Here is a 17,817-nt window from a genome sequence, read left to right as displayed (position 1 = left end):
TTTTTTTTTTTTTGCAAAAATGTTTGTCTTTATAGTTTTTTACCGTTTTTTATTATTTTTTTTTATTTTCGCAAAATGCACGATCAATTGATTTTTTTTTGTTAATTATTACTTCTTCTTTTATAATATATTTAAAATATGTTATTATTATATTAAATGATTTACGCCAATGTATTATTTATTATTATTATTATTATATATGTTGCATGAACTACACCTTTAATTGTTAGAAGCACAATAGACTTGTATATTATTATTTATAATAATTTTTTATTATTTGATGTTTTTTTTCCTTTTAAACGAAAATTTCTTTTGATGTTTGATGCGATGTTGTATGCAGTGCCGCACAATTGTTGCAAAAAAAATAATTATGTTACACTTTGTTGAACATTCAATATGTTTTAACGAAAAAAAAATAATTCGAAAAAATTTTAAAAATGTAATGTGTTAATTATAATTTTTTTGTTCAAATTTTTCTATTACTTTGTAATGATATGTTAATAAATTTCTTGCACTTTTTTGCACCAAAATGTCTTTCTTTTCTTTTCTTTAAAATTTATAATTATAATTAACCAGAGTACTTTTTTTTCTCAGTTTCAGATATTTATTCATTCATTTCTTGTGTGTTTTTTCCACTCGTCTATCTTGTATTTTTTTTTTATCTATTCCATTATTTTCAACAATAAAATAGTTATTTTTATTATCTCCACAACAACACGTCTGTTCGTCTGCTGCTGCATTCCATAAAATGTGTTAAAAATTTATTTATATTTTTTTGTTGTTTAGTTTAAGTTTTTATTTTATTTAATTTCAAATATTTACTATTTTTTTTTTAAATAATTTTTTTTGCCGATATTTATTTATTTTATTAAATAAATCCTTTGAAATATTTTTTGCACTTTTAATTCAAATTTTTGTTTATTTTATTTTTTTTTATTAATAATTCACTTGTTCAAAATATACAAAAATATATATGATGATAAATATAAAAAGAACGTTGACCACACTTTATTATTTATCATATAACGAGAAAATAAGGAATGAAGAAAAAATTGTAGAAAATTAAAATAATAATAATAATATGTGAAAAAAACAAAGAAACGTTATTCTTATGTCGTACCTCTAAACCGACTGACCGAGTAATACAGTATTCAACAGATTCAAGCCGAGGACGTTGCTGTTTCAAATAGCAACAATTCAACACTCACACACAGGTGAGTGTTTCTTTTCGTGTATTTGTGTGCACGAACGATCGCACGACGAACGAAAGGAGAGGCAAAGACACTATATAGCTGTATTATTTGTAGTTTCTTCGATCTGCGTTGCCTATATCGATACGATCGTTGCTTGCATATATTTTCTTTTTATTAATCCGCGCATATGCATTCGTGCGAGTGGCTGAACTGGGCTCTGTGCGGCGAGTACGGTACCGCAAGTCATTTCTTCTTTTTCGCATGTTGCTTCGTGTTTCGTTCGAAGTTCGTACCGTAACTTGTTGAGTGTGGATTTAAAATCTAGAAAATTAGCTCTTTTGGGCTTTGAGAAAAAAAATTATAAATTAATTTAATTTTCCAATGTTTTTCGATTTTTTTTAAAAATTATAAAAAATATTTTTTAATTTAATTTAAGTTAACATTAAAATAATTTTTATAAATAATTTGTTTTTATTTTATTTATTTTTATTTATTAAATTTTTTAATTTTTTTTTTAAAGTGAATTTTAAAATCTAGAAAGTAGCTCTTTTAGGCTTTAAGAAAAAAAATTTATAAATTTATTTATTCGAATTTAAATTTGATTTTCCAATGTTTTTTTAAAATTATAAAAAATATTTTTAATTTTTTCATTCTATTTAAAAACTATGAAAAATAAATAATTAGGTAAATAAAATTTATTTAATTTATTTGAAATATTTATTAGGAATTATTAAGAAATTCGTTGAATTAAAATAAACACTTTTATTAATTTTAAAATAAAAAAAAATTGACATGTGACCAATAAATAATTTTTTCGAAAAACATATTTTTGTAATTTTAAAAATTTTTAAAAGATTTTTCTCCAAATTTTTAATTTAACGGAATTTATCACAAATGCCAAATTTTTAATGCAAAAGATTAATCAATTAATTTTATAAAAAAATTAAATAAAAAAATAAATTTAATTTTCAAAAAAAAAAAAAAAATTAAAAAATCAAGTTTAAGTAGGTATATAAAAAATTTAATTTAAATAAAATTAGAAAATTAATAAAAAAAATATTAAATTAATTATTTTTTGCATTAAAAATATTTTCGAAAAATGCGATTTAAAAAATTTAATCAAATAGCGACTTTTAAAGTCACTTTATCTCAGTACAGAAGTCATACCGAGAGAAAAAAGCTCTTTTTTGTACACACATCGCGCGCGTACATGACTTATGTTCGTCTTGCTGTCGGTTTTGCTCAGCTAATCCATTCGTCTAACATTACAAGAGAAACAGTTATGAGCCTCTACGACACACTAACAACGCAAAAAGGCAAACGCAAAGCTTTTTTCTGTACGTTTAATAGAAATAAGGAGTTTAATGTATATTTTTCTCTCTCTCAAAAGCGAATATAATTTTCTTTAAAGACACAAATTATCCATGTTTAATGTATAGTTAATGATAGTTTTTAGTGCGTTATCTGCTTGTAACACATTTTCACGAGTGTAGTACGTTATCAAGTAATAAATTTAGACAGTCTTCCGTTTCTCGGACTTCTTGCCGCGAATCAAGTCGAGTAATCCATCTTCGGTCAAGATCGGGGTCTGGAGTTGTTCGGCTTTGGCCAATTTAGCGGGACCGGCACCAGTTTCGCCGACAATCAAGTAGCTGAGTTTCTTGGAAACGCCGGTTTTCATTTGACCGCCAAGAGATTCGATCAAGCGAATGCATTCTTCGCGCGTTTGCGATGCAAGTTCGCCCGTGATGAGGAACGAGTATCCGGTTAAGCAGCCAGGCTTTCCTTTGGGGATTTCTTTGCTGCCGGGAGCTGAGGGACCAGTACGTTGCAAATATTGTTGGTAGAGGGACAGGGGTTTGGGCTTTGCTTCAACGGCGGCGGTGGGTGATTCTTGATCATTTCCGGTTGAGACTAAAAGTAGAAATAAGAAACTAAATTAAAAACTAGAATCAAAGCAAAATGAAAAAAATAATAAAAATCATAAATTTAGTCAAAATTTGTAATTTTTAGTATTTTACATAATTTTTCAAGAATTTTTAAATTTTTTGATTTTGAAATTAAAAAATTTGAAATATATTCAGAAAATTTTTTAACCTTTAATTGATTTTTTTTATTTAATTTTTAATCATTACTTTTTAAAAATTATCACGAAAAAAATAGTTTTGAAATTTTTTGTAAAAAAAATAATTCAAGATTTTTTACTCCAAATTTTGACAAATAAAATACCTATTTCAAAAAAATTAAATAAAAAAATATTTATATTAAAATATTTCAAGCAAAATCGTTTATTTTCATAAAGTCAAAATTTCGATTTTCTCATGATTATTTTTGATAAAAATTTTTACCCTTAATTTTTAAAAATATTTGGTTTATTTAAAAATTTTTTGAAAAATTTTGAATTAAGATTTTCTTTAAATGAAAAATTATTTAAAAGAAACTTACGATTTTCCTTCGAAATGTTTGGAGTAAGAGATTTGGCCTTTCTTACTTTGACGGCGACTAAAAATTATAAAAAAAATAAATTTTTGTTCGAAATAAAATAAAAAAAAACTCACCATTTTCTTTGGATTTGCGTGATTTAGAAGATTTTTCACTTCCTTCTTCATTCAAGACTACATAAAATGTGAGAATTATTAAAAATAATTCAAGATTTTAAATATAAATTTACCCTTTTCCTTCGATTTACGCCCAGCAGAAGCCTTAGTTGGTCCCTTTGAAGTTGATGGCTCTTGATCGTTATGGGAAACTAAGTTAAAATTCAAGTAAATTTCAGGTTTTGTCCAATAAATCGAAAAATTTACCCTTTTCGTTGGATTTGCGACGGCCAGAGGACTTGGTTGACCCTTCGGATGTAGAAAGTTCCTGATTTTCGATGGAAGCTAAGTGAAAAATTATTAAAATTTTAGTTTTTGTTCGATGATTTAAGAGAAAATTCACCTTTTTCCTTCGATTTACGTGCAACAGAAGATTTTGCTGACATTTTCGAAGTTGAAGGCTCTTGCTGGTTAATGGAAACTACAAAAAATTCAAGAAAAATTAATTTTTTTGTTAAAATAATGTTAAAAACTCACCATTTTCCTTTGCTCTACGAACATTTTGCTTCTTTGCAGCTTCCCCTGCTTGCATTCTAGTCTCCTTAGCTTTGCGTGGTTTCGGCGACTTGAGCGAAACCGGTGGAACTCTGACAGTTTTGAGAGGAGCCTTTGTTGCTGGCACCTTACGAGGCTTCTTTCCAACAAATTCGACCATTTCTTGATCAGGAACGCTGTTCATCTCAACTTTCTGGACTGGAATCTCCTCCTGCAATGGAACAACTTCCATTTCGGGACCTGAAACCGAAGCTTCAACCTTTTTCATCGGCTGTTGCTTAACATTTGGCGTCATTTGTGTTGCTGCGGTCGTCTTCCAGGGAGAAGTTTGTGTTCCAATCGAGACAAATCCAAACGAAAATCCAGGCGGTGCGACAATTGCCACAGTCGACGATGACGGTTGTTCCAAAAAATTCACAAAAACATCCTGAAAACCGATTTTGAACTTTTTCGGAGGTGGCTCAGCCACGACAATCTCTGATGGAACGTGAACCGAAACCGAGGGTTCGTTGAAACTCAAAGCACGCTTGACGGCACTTGGACTTGGACCAGCTTTCGGTTCCGGCGGCGTCATCGTCATAAATGAATCGGGAACTTCGTCGTCGCTGTCCAGAAATTGCTGCAAATATTGACGAAGATCCATGTTTTCCGGCATGTTTAACACGTTGTGACGATGCGCGATTGATCAAAGACGAGGTTTACACGAAAATCGAACGAATTCCACAAATATTTTTTAGCAAAATATAAAAGAAATCGGAGGACGCGGTGAAATTGACGCGAAATTTAAGAGTTTGTGAATTTTGAGGTTAGAATGCGATGTTTGTAGGAGGCGTGAGAGTCGTTTTTTCAACCGGAAGTAGAATCATTTTCATACAACTCACAATAATATGCGAGTTTTTCAAAGAATTTCCAAAATTCTGAAAAAAATTTCTGTTTTTGATTTAGATTTTTTCATAAAACTCGAAAATTTAGACAGTAAACCAAATTTTAATTTTCGAAAACATGATTTTGAAAAATGTTTTGGAGACAACTCAATTATTTTACGCTTAAGGTGCGAATTTTTATAAGAATTTATAAAATTTTAATAAAATGTTCTATTTTTCTTTAGATATTTTTCAAAATATAAAATTTTTAAAAATTATTAAAAATTTCCGAAAAAATTCAAACCATTTTCTTAAATTTTTTGTTTGCATAGTTCTGAACTGTTATATTTTTTTTAAACATTTCTTTAATTTTACAAATAAATTAATAATTTTTTTTTAGAATCCGAGTTTTCCAAAGAATTTTCGAAATTTAAATTTTTTTTATGATTTTTTTGAGACCAAAATTTTTTATCAAAAAAATAATATGTAGGTATTTTAATATTAAATATTTTAATATTTAATTTAAAAAAAAAAAATAATATAATTTTTATTATATAATATAAATTATATAATAAATTATATATGTAATATATAAAAAAAAAATTATATAATTTAATTAAAAATTTATTAGAATCTTTAAAAAAAATTTTAAAGTTTAACTAAAGGTTCAATAAAAATCAATCATTTTAGATCAAAAATTTAAAATTTTAGCTCTAAAACTATTTTCCTTCTTATCAAACAAATTAAAATAACTCAATTTTCAAATATTCGCCAACATTTATCGACAAATAAATAAATTCACACCAAAAATCAAAGTGAAAAATCACTTTCAGCTGCACAACGGTAGTGATTCACACTTGAAAAATGATACATTTTGTCCGAAAAAAGTCTCATCATCGCTTCGCATCTCAAGTATTAAAATAATTACACTAATATATGCCCACTTAAAAAAACTTAATGATAATAACAATAATAATATTTTAGGTTTTTTAAATTTTTTCCAACACACACATGAAATTTCTGAACAAAAAAATGCCATGAAGCGTACAAAGTAATAATAATAATGTTTATTATTAAATATTCTCATACAAATGCTTGTTTAAAGACTTGACTTCAACTTCAACTCTCGAGTGTTAAATTTACATGTGGTCATATATGCCACTGCGCTTTTTTCTGTTTTTCTTTTATTTCGTCTTGCTGCAATCCTGCAATGCAAAAAAACAGCAACAACGCAAGTAATTTGAGGAGGCGCAAATAAATGAAACGAAAAAAGACAAACATTTATTTTAAAAAGTCGGCTTCTTTTTTGGAATACATAACGTTTTGCAGTACGACAGTTGTTATCGCGCTGCGTAAAAATAAAAAAAAAATTTTTTTGGAGGATTTTTGATGTGCAGTGCTCGTGTAGCAATATAACGAAGAAATATGGGACAAAATTTTAATTGACCATAAAAATCACAATTTAAATACTCTTGTCCAAGTCCATCACCGTTGAGAAAAATCGTCACCCGAAAATTTGGGTCACCGTTGAATTTTTATGTTTCTTTAATACTTTTTTTTTGTGATAATCGTGTCTGATTATTATCCGAAAAAAAATTTTAAACTAAGAATTCATGATTTGCAACCTACCACGTCGCGTAGAATAAAGGCAGACACAGAATAGAAAGAAACTCATAATGAATCAAAATCAAATTTTTGATGATAGATAAGCGAGTAAACGAGCGCACACACACAACACTAAATTATGTCTCTCTCTCTTGCTCGCTCATTGATCTATAACAACAAAATAAATTACTTACGTTACAGAATTAATGGTTTTAATCACATAAACAACAATTATTTATTATTATTATTACTTGAGATTAATAAGCATGTTCTACGACGAAAAAGTGCACGAATTTATGAAAAGAATAGAATGTGGGCTTGTTGAGCGCGCGGGCACACTTTTAATTGTATAAAATTTCACTCGAAAATTTACAAACAAAAAATATTTTATTTTCAAGGCTATTAATTGTCGAGAATTTTTCTCTTTAAAAAAAAAAATAAATACAGATGTAGAACAGTGATTATTTTATTAAATGCCACTCCTGTGCTCGTTGTTGTGATGGCGCCCATATCATGATTCACTGCATTTTTTGCGCATATTTTGTTTGTTACAAAGTAGCAGCTCTTCCCATATATAAATTAAATTATAAGCAATTTTGTGTACCACCTGTAGATCAGTACAAGTTTCTTAGCAGCTACTTGGAAGTTCTTACGCTGCGAAAATCATGCGAAGATTGTTAGATTATTGGCGGGTAACGAGACAAGAGTTTTTCTCGAAGGATCAATGCAGTCTGAAATACAAAAAAAAAACAAAAATTTTAATTAAAGAATAAAAATTATTTTATTATTTAAAATTATTTGTTTATTTTTTTTAATAAAAAAATATATTTTTTAATTACTTAATTAATTTGAAAAAAAATAATAATAATTAAATAAAATAATATTTTTTTTTACTAATTTTATTTATTGATTTTTTTTTTTATTTTTTTTTTCTTCAATTTTTAGTTTCAACAATAATGCTTTGATAAGGGTGTTACAACTGTTGAAAATGTTTTGGATTAAGAAGGATGAAGAAAGAAGGATATCGAGTATAAAAAAAATAACATTTTTAAATTTTTTATACTTTGCTAATCAGTTTGAAAAAAATTATTAAAAAGTAATTAATTCCTAAAATAAAAAAATACGATTTTATAATATGAGGAGCAAAAATCGTACTTTTTTTCCTCAAGTCACTTTTCAACCAATTTTTGATGGGTTTCAAAGCTAAAAGTTAATAAATATGCATTTTAAAGTTGATTTCCATTGATATCTGATGGATTTTTGATGAAATAAAAAAAAAGTACGATTTTATAATATGAGGAGCAAAAATCGTACTTTTTTTCTCAAGTCACTTTTCAACCAATTTTTGATGGGTTTCAAAGCTAAAAGTTAATAAATATGCATTCTAAAGTTGATTTCCATTGATATCTGATCGATTTTTGATGAAATAAAAAAAGTACGATTTTTCCATATGAGGAGCAAAAATCGTACTTTTTTTCCCAAGTCACTTTTCAACCAATTTTTGATGGGTTTCAAAGCTAAAAGTTAATAAATATGCATCCTAAAGTTGATTTCCATTGATATCTGATCGATTTTTGATGAAATAAAAAAAGTACGATTTTATCATATGAGGAGCAAAAATCGTACTTTTTTTCCTCAAGTCACTTTTCAACCAATTTTTGATGGGTTTCAAAGCTAAAAGTTAATAAATATGCATTCTAAAGTTGATTTCCATTGATATCTGATCGATTTTTGATCAAATAAAAAAAAGTACGATTTTATCATATGAGGAGCAAAAATCGTACTTTTTTCTTAAGTCACTTTTCAACCAATTTTTGATGGGTTTCAAAGCTAAAAGTTAATAAATATGCATTCTAAAGTTGATTTCCATTGATATCTGATCGATTTTTGATCAAATAAAAAAAGTACGATTTTATCATATGAGGAGCAAAAATCGTACTTTTTTTCTTAAGTCACTTTTTAACCAATTTTTGATGGGTTTCAAAGCTAAAAGTTAATAAATATGCATTCTAAAGTTGATTTCCATTGATATCTGATCGATTTTTGATCAAATAAAAAAAAGTACGATTTTATCATATGAGGAGCAAAAATCGTACTTTTTTTCTTAAGTCACTTTTTAACCAATTTTTGATGGGTTTCAAAGCTAAAAGTTAATAAATATGCATTCTAAAGTTGATTTCCATTGATATCTGATCGATTTTTGATCAAATAAAAAAAAGTACGATTTTACCATATGAGGAGCAAAAATCGTACTTTTTTCCCCAAGTCACTTTTCAACCAATTTTTGATGGGTTTCAAAGCTAAAAGTTAATAAATATGCATTCTAAAGTTGATTTCCATTGATATCTGATCGATTTTTGATCAAATAAAAAAAAAATATCATATGAGGAAAAAAGTACGATTTTTCAACCATATGAGGAGCAAAAATCGTACTTTTTTGAAATAAAAAAAGTACTATGAAGTCACTTTTCAACCAATTTTTGATGGGTTTCAAAGCTAAAAGTTAATAAATATGCATTCTAAAGTTGATTTCCATTGATATCTGATCGATTTTTGATCAAATAAAAAAAAGTACGATTTTACCATATGAGGAGCAAAAATCGTACTTTTTTTCTCAAGTCACTTTTCAACCAATTTTTGATGGGTTTCAAAGCTAAAAGTTAATAAATATGCATTCTAAAGTTGATTTCCATCAAATCTCCTTGATTTTTAAATAAAAAAAAAAATTTTTTTTGGGGCAACGCGTTACTGACACACACACACACACACACACACAGACAACAAGTCGAATTTAATACCGCATTTTTTCTTCGAAATGCGGTAAAAATAATAAAATTTTAAATAAAATAAGTTTTTTATCAAAACCAAATTTTTACAGTGTACAAAAAATTATGCAACATCTAGAAAAAACTATAAACGACTAAATCCGACATTTCGAGGAACAACATCAAAAAATGTATCAATCAGCAAATCATTCCATGTTTGGGATAAAAGCAGGACAAACTGCCATTTACGCGACACTCGGCGTCTTTTATCTAGCAAACGAAACAAAACTACAAACAAAAACAGTGCATTCAAAATCCGGCACGTGTACTGCACACACACAAGGTAATATTAATAAAAATATCTCATTTGGCTGAATCAATTGCTTAAATTGGATCTCGCGATAACTTTAATAACATAAAATAACTTTTTCATGGAGTGTATTCGCTCGTATATTTATTTATTTTAATTTAAAAACAAGCAAAAAAATAAATTTTAATTATAAGTAAATGCACTACTTATCGTTTTTCATGATATCTCTCGCGCTGCACTACGAACGGCGAGCGCATGTCTATTAAAATATTTATCAAATCTACATATAGGTTGCTTGCATGTTCCGTTCGCGAACGAAAAAAAAAGGTTTTTATCATTTAAATTTGCAACAAATATCTCTACAAAGTGTCTGTCTAATAATAAAAATTATGTATCTTGATCACCACGATAATGTTACTTAATGGGCAGATTTGAGATATATCACGCGAAATTTATTATTATTGAAATTGTATAATAATAATAAACCTTAAGTCGTATGCATTTGCGAATATATCACGAGAGCAACTCTAACTCTTTTTTTTTCGTCGTCGTCGTCGTCGTTGTCTTTGGACCAAACAGCAATGAAAATTCTGAATATTTATGAGTACGCCCAGTAAAACGTGTTATTGCCAATTTAAAGCAATAAACGTCTGAATCACTCCGAATAGAACCTCGTGGTTCTTTGTATATTTTTGTCTGATAAATATATCCAACTAATATTATGTAAAATAGGTTTTTATTATCACATCGCGCAGTATTATTGTTATTATGATTATTTAGAAACTTGAATTTTTTGTTTTTTTTTTGGCATACTTTGGTGTGTGTCAGAAATGAACCTGTCCCGTATAAATAAATTGGCACTCGCATAAATAAGAAGCAATAAAATTGAATTTTTGTCAATCCAAACCCAGAATCCACGCCAGACGAAAAGAAATAAAATATGGTCTTAAAATGTTTATGAGTTGGGGAGTCCGGGTTGAAGATTTTTTTTTATTTTTTAGTATTTTTTAGGCGACTAAATTTAATTTTTAGACTTTTTGTCAGATTTTTACAAAAAAAAATTTAGGGGGTTAAATAAAGAAGAAAAAATTGTATTTTTAAATATTTATTTTTTTTTTGTTAATAAAACTTTAAAAATTCCAGTTCATAGTAAAATAATAAATTTTTTATTAAAAAAATTAAAATAAAATAAAATAAAAAATTAATTAATTGTTAAATTTAAAAAAAAACAAATAATTTAAATTTATTTAATTTAATTTAATTTACTTCAATAATTATAAAATTAAAAAAAAATATAAATAAAAAAATTGGAGTTTAAAAAACTAATTAACATTAATAAAAAAATCATTTAAATAATGTTTAAAAAGCAATAAAAATGAAACATTAAAAAACGTACTAAAAATGATAAAATAAGGGTCTTAAAAAACGTACGTAAAATTTTTAAGATTAACATGTGAAAAAATTATTTATTTTGTTCAATCCCCTCCTTTTTCCAAATTCTGCTGCGACAAAAAGTCGAATAATTAATTTTAATCGCCTTAGCAAGATTGATTAAGATCGAAGATTAAAAGGAAATAATCAATCAACGTTAAAATTTTTGAACGGATATTTTTTAGATTAAAAAACTACCGTTTCACTCGCGAAAAAAATAATAATAAAATTGCCAAAATGCATTTTTTGTGAACATCTGATATAACACGTCGTCGCTCGACCGCTCAATGCATTAAAAATTCAGTTAGCGTATCTGGATGCCAATTAAGAAGTTTAAATTTGATACCGTTTTTTCGTTTGTTTGTCCAATTCAATACTTTTGTCGATTCATGCGCGATACGGAACGCTATACATTAAAAAAAAATCCGAAAAAATATAACAATAACATGAATGGGGGGAATAGGCAGGCAAGCGAACAGGTAAATGACCAAAAATACAAACGACGTCATGTGTGAGAAAAGGTCCGCACTAGTCAACTTGAATAAATACGCGAATCGATGGACTGCCAAAAAATTGACGATTACCATTTTGCGGATATGCATGTGGAGGTAAAATTCAGCTAAAGAGAGAAAGAAGAACAACGAGGTAAAAAAAATCATGTTTACTTAACGAACATACATTTTGTTGACAAAATTACGGTGATTTTGTATTATCGGTTGCAATCAGCCGTAAGTTTGTCAGCAGTCTTGTATCGTTAAACAAATAATTATTTATACGCAAATTTTTGTCAAAAAAATGTTAACAGCTAAAAAAAATTGAGGATGTGACCCTGAATTTTTATGTCATATTTTTTTGATAAATATTTTTATTTTTTTACGAGCGTACAAAATAAAAAAGAAGAATCTAGAAAAAATCGCAATAAAATCTTCCTATAAGAGAAAACTTTTATTGCAGAGATTTAAATGATGCTTAAAACGATGATTATTTGATAACTAATTGAATATTTATGAGAGACAAAATGTTCGCCATACCTGTCGATGCAGTTAGTTGATGGAACATAATTATTTGTAAGAGTTTATAGATGTTGCGATATGCAAAATGGAATTACAATTACAATAAAAAAAATAAACGAAGATGAAAATATATTTATAAGAAAAATATAGAGTCGATCACGAAGTAACACATTTTCTACAGTTTTATTGTTGTTGCTGCTGCTTTGTTTCGTCAATTTGTTTTATTGGCTTCTGTGATGAATGAGTGAAACCATAAATGGAGGTGCCTTCTCTTCTATTTTTGTTGCGATTTTGTTAAAAAGTTGTCCAAATTTTTTCAGAAGGTTTGTGAAAAAATTTAAAAATATATAAAAAATGAGTTTTTCATTAAAACATATTTTTTTTTTCGAATTAATAAGAACTTAAGTGTTTTTTTCATTTTTAATATTTTTTGACTATTTAAATATAATAAAATATTTGTTTAAATTAATAAATATTAAAAATAAATTTATTTTAATAAGTTTTCTAAAAAAAAATAATTATTATTATTTATTCATTGTTTAAAAAAATATAAAATTATTATAATTTTTTAAAATAAGGCATCTCCAATTTTTTTTTTCAATTTTTTGTCCCATGCCCCATTTTAAAAGTGAAAAATCCAATTGAGTAAAATATAAATATATATTTTTTTTAAATTTTTATTAGGTAATTTAAAAATTGTATTTTAACATGAAAAAATTTCTTCAGAATTTAAGATGATTTTTTTTAAATTGTTTTACTTGAAATACTCGAAATTTGGTTATGGGAATTCGAGAGACTTGACAGAACTCGATAGTTTTAGCACAACGGCCAGATATTGTGCCAAAGAATGGTCAAAATCAAAACAGTTATACAGATACAGTGTAAAAATGCTGGAATTGGTGGACAGGTTTACGATGAAAACATTGAGTTGTCCCCCGTTTACAAAGAAATAGCAACACTGAACGTCGTGGTGGTCTTGGAGGCAATGGAGGTCCAAGCGGATTAGATCTTCCAGAGGACAACAAAAAATGACACTTGTTGAGGACGTATGAGTGTATCATCGACACGCTTACTCTTATCAATGAGCAACTGCTGCCGAAATCAGCGAATCAAGACGTTGGGCAGTTAGTTATTGCCGAGCTGGACACTGTTAGGTCTCCTGGCAAACTTGAGCATATTTAAAAAGAGTTGTTGTTACTATACAGGATGTATTTTTTTGTTCCAAATTAAACCTAATAATTTTTTTTTTTTAGTTTGAGTTTTTTTTACTTTAAGGCCTTAAGTTAGAATAAATTAGGATATTCATTTTAAAATGTAGAAGTGAAGAAAAAATTAATATTATTTATTAAAATTTTAAATTAATTAATTTTGATGTAGATACTTTAAAAACAACTAAAAATTTGATTAATGGCTAAAAACTGTTTAAATTTTGTCATTTTGTATGAAAAAATACTTTAAATTTTTTTTTGCCTCTCCCCTATTTTGAAAAAAATGTTTATGGAACAAAAAGCTCGATATGAATTTGTAACGGCCTAATTTATTTTATTCTTTAAGCATATTTTTTTTTAATTTTGTAAATCGATAAATATTTTAAAATGAATTTAATAATTTTCAAAAAATATTTCTGGTCAACTTTCTCAAAAAACCACAATGAAAACTAACGAAATCTAATTTTTTTCTTAACTTATCCTCACTTCAACGATATTTCAAATTTGCATATCTCTCTCCCCTGAAGTCATTGCATCAATGCCTTGTCACTCATTAATATTTAAACAATATTAAATACCAATAAATGAAAAAATGGCACATTATGTTCAAATAGCTACATCTATAAAACATAAAAATATCTACTATTAGAAAAAAAAACACATTTCTTCAAGATTGATGATGATTTTTATACCCACCCATCTCAACAATGGCACTAAAAAAATAGTTAATCGCGCATTGTCAATACACATTCGATGCAGTTGAGAGACTCTTGTCTCACAGCAACGAGAAATGACAAACGCTTTAATTTTCTTTATCTTGTTAAAAGTCAAAAACCAAGCCTATAGATTTGTTATTAATCAAATAATAAAATGCTTTGGCGTAGCAAGTCGTGCTGCTCGATAAAATTCCTGTAGCAAAGAACAAAATCACTGCCAACGCTTTGTCTTCGCGCGCAGTTTTGTCTGCATCATAATTATGTTTTTAGATTTTTTTCGTGCCCAGAATCGTCTTGTGTGAGAAGATAATCAAACAAAGAGAGATGAAAACCGGTGTTCTATTCTTCTTACTACAAAAACCGTTAAAGGCGCCTTGTGAAGTAATTCATTTTATTTATAAAAAAAAATCATATGCAGGAAGAACAAAAGAAGGAAAAAAAATATTTGTTTATAAAAAGGTCGGATTATTAATCATATAGAATTTTTGCTTGGCATGATGAAGTTGTGCGCTAATTTTAGACGTCAAAAAGTGGTCTTTGCCATATAAATTTAGATACATGACAAATGTGCAACGGATTAATATTTTTTTTTATTTTTTTATGAACAAGGTCGTTTCCTCTTCTAATCCCGCATTGAAGTCTTTCTTGCCACACACCGCGACCATTTGAAATTCACACGCGATGCGACATAATTCAGAAGAAAGAATTACGCAAAATTAAGTGTGATTTACATTTATTTTATTTTATTTCATTTTTTTGCGACAATAAACCCCGCAAAACAAAAATAAATATTATTATTACGCATTTTTTCGCTTTGTTAAAAAATAAATAAAATTATGAGCGATTTTTTTTGTGGCATTGCGTGTTCATTAGTATAAGCATCTCCATGTTTGTCGGTCTTTTACAAAGTTACACGTTCTAAGAATCGATGTGGGCTCAGGCGATGATAAGACAGACTTTTTGCGCAACAATTATTTTTTCGGGAGTTGCGAAATTGCACAATTACACCGAGGTGCAAGGCGATTATTGTAATGAAGGATGAAGAATTAAAACCTTAATTAAGTCAATGCACGAAAAGCACGACGAAAAATACTTTTGACATGAATTGAACTGGTTTTTAAATTTTTTTTGTTGTGCGAAATGACATTTTTTTTGCTCTGCATCTCAATCTCATCGGACATGAACGACAAGTTGACGAAAAAAATTATAGAAATTTTTTTGTATGGCTTTAAAACAACCGTAAGAGAAAAAGTAGAATCAATCAATAATTATTAGTGTTAATGCGATTCCGTTTGTTTTTTTTTTAGTTGTTGTGTCTCTATTTTATTATTCAGTTCATGTGATTTTTTTGAATTCTTTTCCACATCGATCAAGTTGTTGTTCATACACTTGTTGCTGTTGTCCAAATCATCTCATTAGTGAATCAGTTAAAAATTTTTCGAGGTCCGACAAGATTAATTTGATATCATTCGAAAACTAACATGCCGTAATCCACTTGTAATACCATTAGTGCACAGCACTCTCCAAAATCTATAATAATAACAACTACATGTTGGTTCAAGAAACAACTGTACAGTTAAATTTCCGGATCTACTATTTTTGATAAATTTCATTAAATTAGCCACACACTCACATGAGAGTACGGGCGGATGACTGACGATGATGCAAAGGTGGATTTTTTAGTTGTAGAGAAGAGAAAAAAATCAATTACTCGAATGTATTCCAATTTAGAAAATTGCTTTAGCAATGATGATTTTTCTTCTTCGTTCCTGTTTCGTCAGGCTAGTCAGTCATCATCACACAACAGAAACAACAAAAAATAGTCTTTAAACATTTAGATCATCGTGTTCTATTAATCAAGCCTTCTCATCATGTTTAAAGAAATTTTTTAAATTAAGTGATTTTTTACCAGGTAGCTTGATGTCTGTCCGTTACTGGTAAAATTTAATTTTTTTATGTAACTCAATTCTTAATTTTTATTATAATTTTTAATTCTCGTAATTTATTTTATTTTCAGGAAATAAAGATGAAAAAATTAGAAGAACTTTATTCTTTGAATAAGTTATTCAATCAACCAATGATAGTACTTATGAAATATATTGTTAAGAATTTTTCGTCAAATTTCGGACCTTCAACAAAAAACCACAAACGATAAGAGTTATTGAACGAAATATTGTCCACGAAACAAAAAGAGACTTTTTTGATAAAAAAAACCCATCTTACAAAGATCATTTGGATTCCTTCTTTGCAAATTTATTTTGAAGCAGATAGACTGAACATGTCAAATACAAGAGTGATGAAAAAATGAAATAAAAGTGATTTTGAAGTACTAAATGTGGAAGAAAATTTTATTGACGATTGAAAAAAATATAAAAACAAAAACTGTAAAAGTAGTATGAAGCTTCGCAGATCAAAATACTAAGCAAATGTCTGCCAAAAATCGAAAAACAAGTAGGAACGTTCATGTTTGAGTCTGTTATGCCTGTTGGCTTTAGGTGGTTTTAAAAAAATAATAATCCTCTATTTAAAAAATATTTTCATCAAAACTGTAAAAAATTTAATGATTTTTATTCGTAATAATATTTAAAATAAGGTAAAATAATGATTGAAAGAAAAAATTTACTAATAATAATTAAAAGAATAAAATTTTAAGACAATCAGTCATCCATGTAGGTCGAATATTAAAAATATGAAAACCGAAATTCCTTCCTTTAAAAATTAATTTTAAAAAAATACGCTCACATGCCTTCTAATTCATCTTCACTGTCAAGTTTCAAATTTTTATTTACATCATCAAGTTTAAAATTGTTGCTGAAACAAAATATGTACCCAAACGATAAAATAATAAATGTTCTCATTCAATCGCGATTCGACTCTTATTTGCTCGCATGATGATGTGATTTTTTATTTTCATCCATATATTTTAAATAATATACTTTTCTCTCCGTACGGATGGTAACAATAATAAATAATTACCAAATTATCACGGGCCCTCACTGAAATGGACAAGAGAAAACAATTAAAAATGCTTTTAATATTTTCTCGCGCCGATATGCATATTATTTATACGAACCATTGCTCTGTGTATCGTTCGTGTGCTACCTAAATCTGCTGCTGCTGCTGCCTGTCTGTCTTCTACACTTTTTTTTTATTATAAAAGATTTTGGTGTTTGACTAAAGGCTAAAAAAATGGAAGATAAGTGCTTTTTTAAATACACACGAAATATAATAAAAAATATTTTAATGCATGATATGATACTCTCCTTAGTATTTTTTTTATTTTTATGCGGTATTTTTATATATATAGTGCGACTTTTTTTTCGCTCACTAAATAAAGTACAAAATTATTGGAGGAAATATTCAAAAACGTTTTTTTTGTTTATTTTTTTTTCGGGTATCGTTTTCTTCTCGCCAAAACTTTCGAAAGCTTGTTTGTTTGTTGCGGATGCATACGTCAGAATTGTGTGCTACTGATAAGAATCATGAATATTAAATTTATGTACCAAACCACGGCATGCCAAAGCACCGTATACCTCGAAAGAGGAAAGAGAGTTTTAATTGTGTATTTATTTTATTTCATTTTTTTTTCGGTTTTACCAATGATGATTGTTATTATGATGC

General features: G+C 27.6%; 1 protein-coding gene across 1 annotated transcript; it reads right to left on the bottom strand.

The window, feature by feature from the left end:
• Positions 1-2,537: 2,537 nt before the first annotated feature.
• On the bottom strand, positions 2,538-5,067 carry LOC134837977 (replication factor C subunit 1-like). The gene is made up of 7 exons (XM_063853390.1): positions 4,268-5,067; positions 4,134-4,211; positions 3,998-4,075; positions 3,865-3,942; positions 3,752-3,808; positions 3,639-3,695; positions 2,538-3,107 (listed from the first exon to the last, which is right to left on the bottom strand). Exons 1-7 carry the CDS (start codon positions 4,938-4,940, stop codon positions 2,707-2,709), a joined length of 1,422 nt encoding a protein of 473 aa, XP_063709460.1. The 5' UTR covers positions 4,941-5,067; the 3' UTR covers positions 2,538-2,706.
• Between the last annotated feature and the right edge of the window lie 12,750 nt (positions 5,068-17,817).

Source organism: Culicoides brevitarsis, chromosome 1 (genome assembly GCF_036172545.1).
Source record: "Culicoides brevitarsis isolate CSIRO-B50_1 chromosome 1, AGI_CSIRO_Cbre_v1, whole genome shotgun sequence".
NCBI lineage: Eukaryota > Metazoa > Arthropoda > Insecta > Diptera > Ceratopogonidae > Culicoides > Culicoides brevitarsis.
The sequence above is the reverse complement of the archived record's forward strand: the minus strand, read 5'-3'. Positions and strand labels throughout refer to the sequence as shown.

Bases quoted from the DNA above. Each gene is read 5' to 3' on its own strand.
- LOC134837977 (XM_063853390.1), bottom strand. From the start codon at position 4,940: ATGCCGGAAAACATGGATCTTCGTCAATATTTGCAGCAATTTCTGGAC. The intron at 3,943-3,997 runs GTAAATTTTTCG...ATTTTAACTTAG, and splicing joins TCGCAAATCCAACGAAAAGG to TTTCCCATAACGATCAAGAG. The intron at 3,809-3,864 runs GTAAATTTATAT...CATTTTATGTAG, and splicing joins GCGTAAATCGAAGGAAAAGG to TCTTGAATGAAGAAGGAAGT.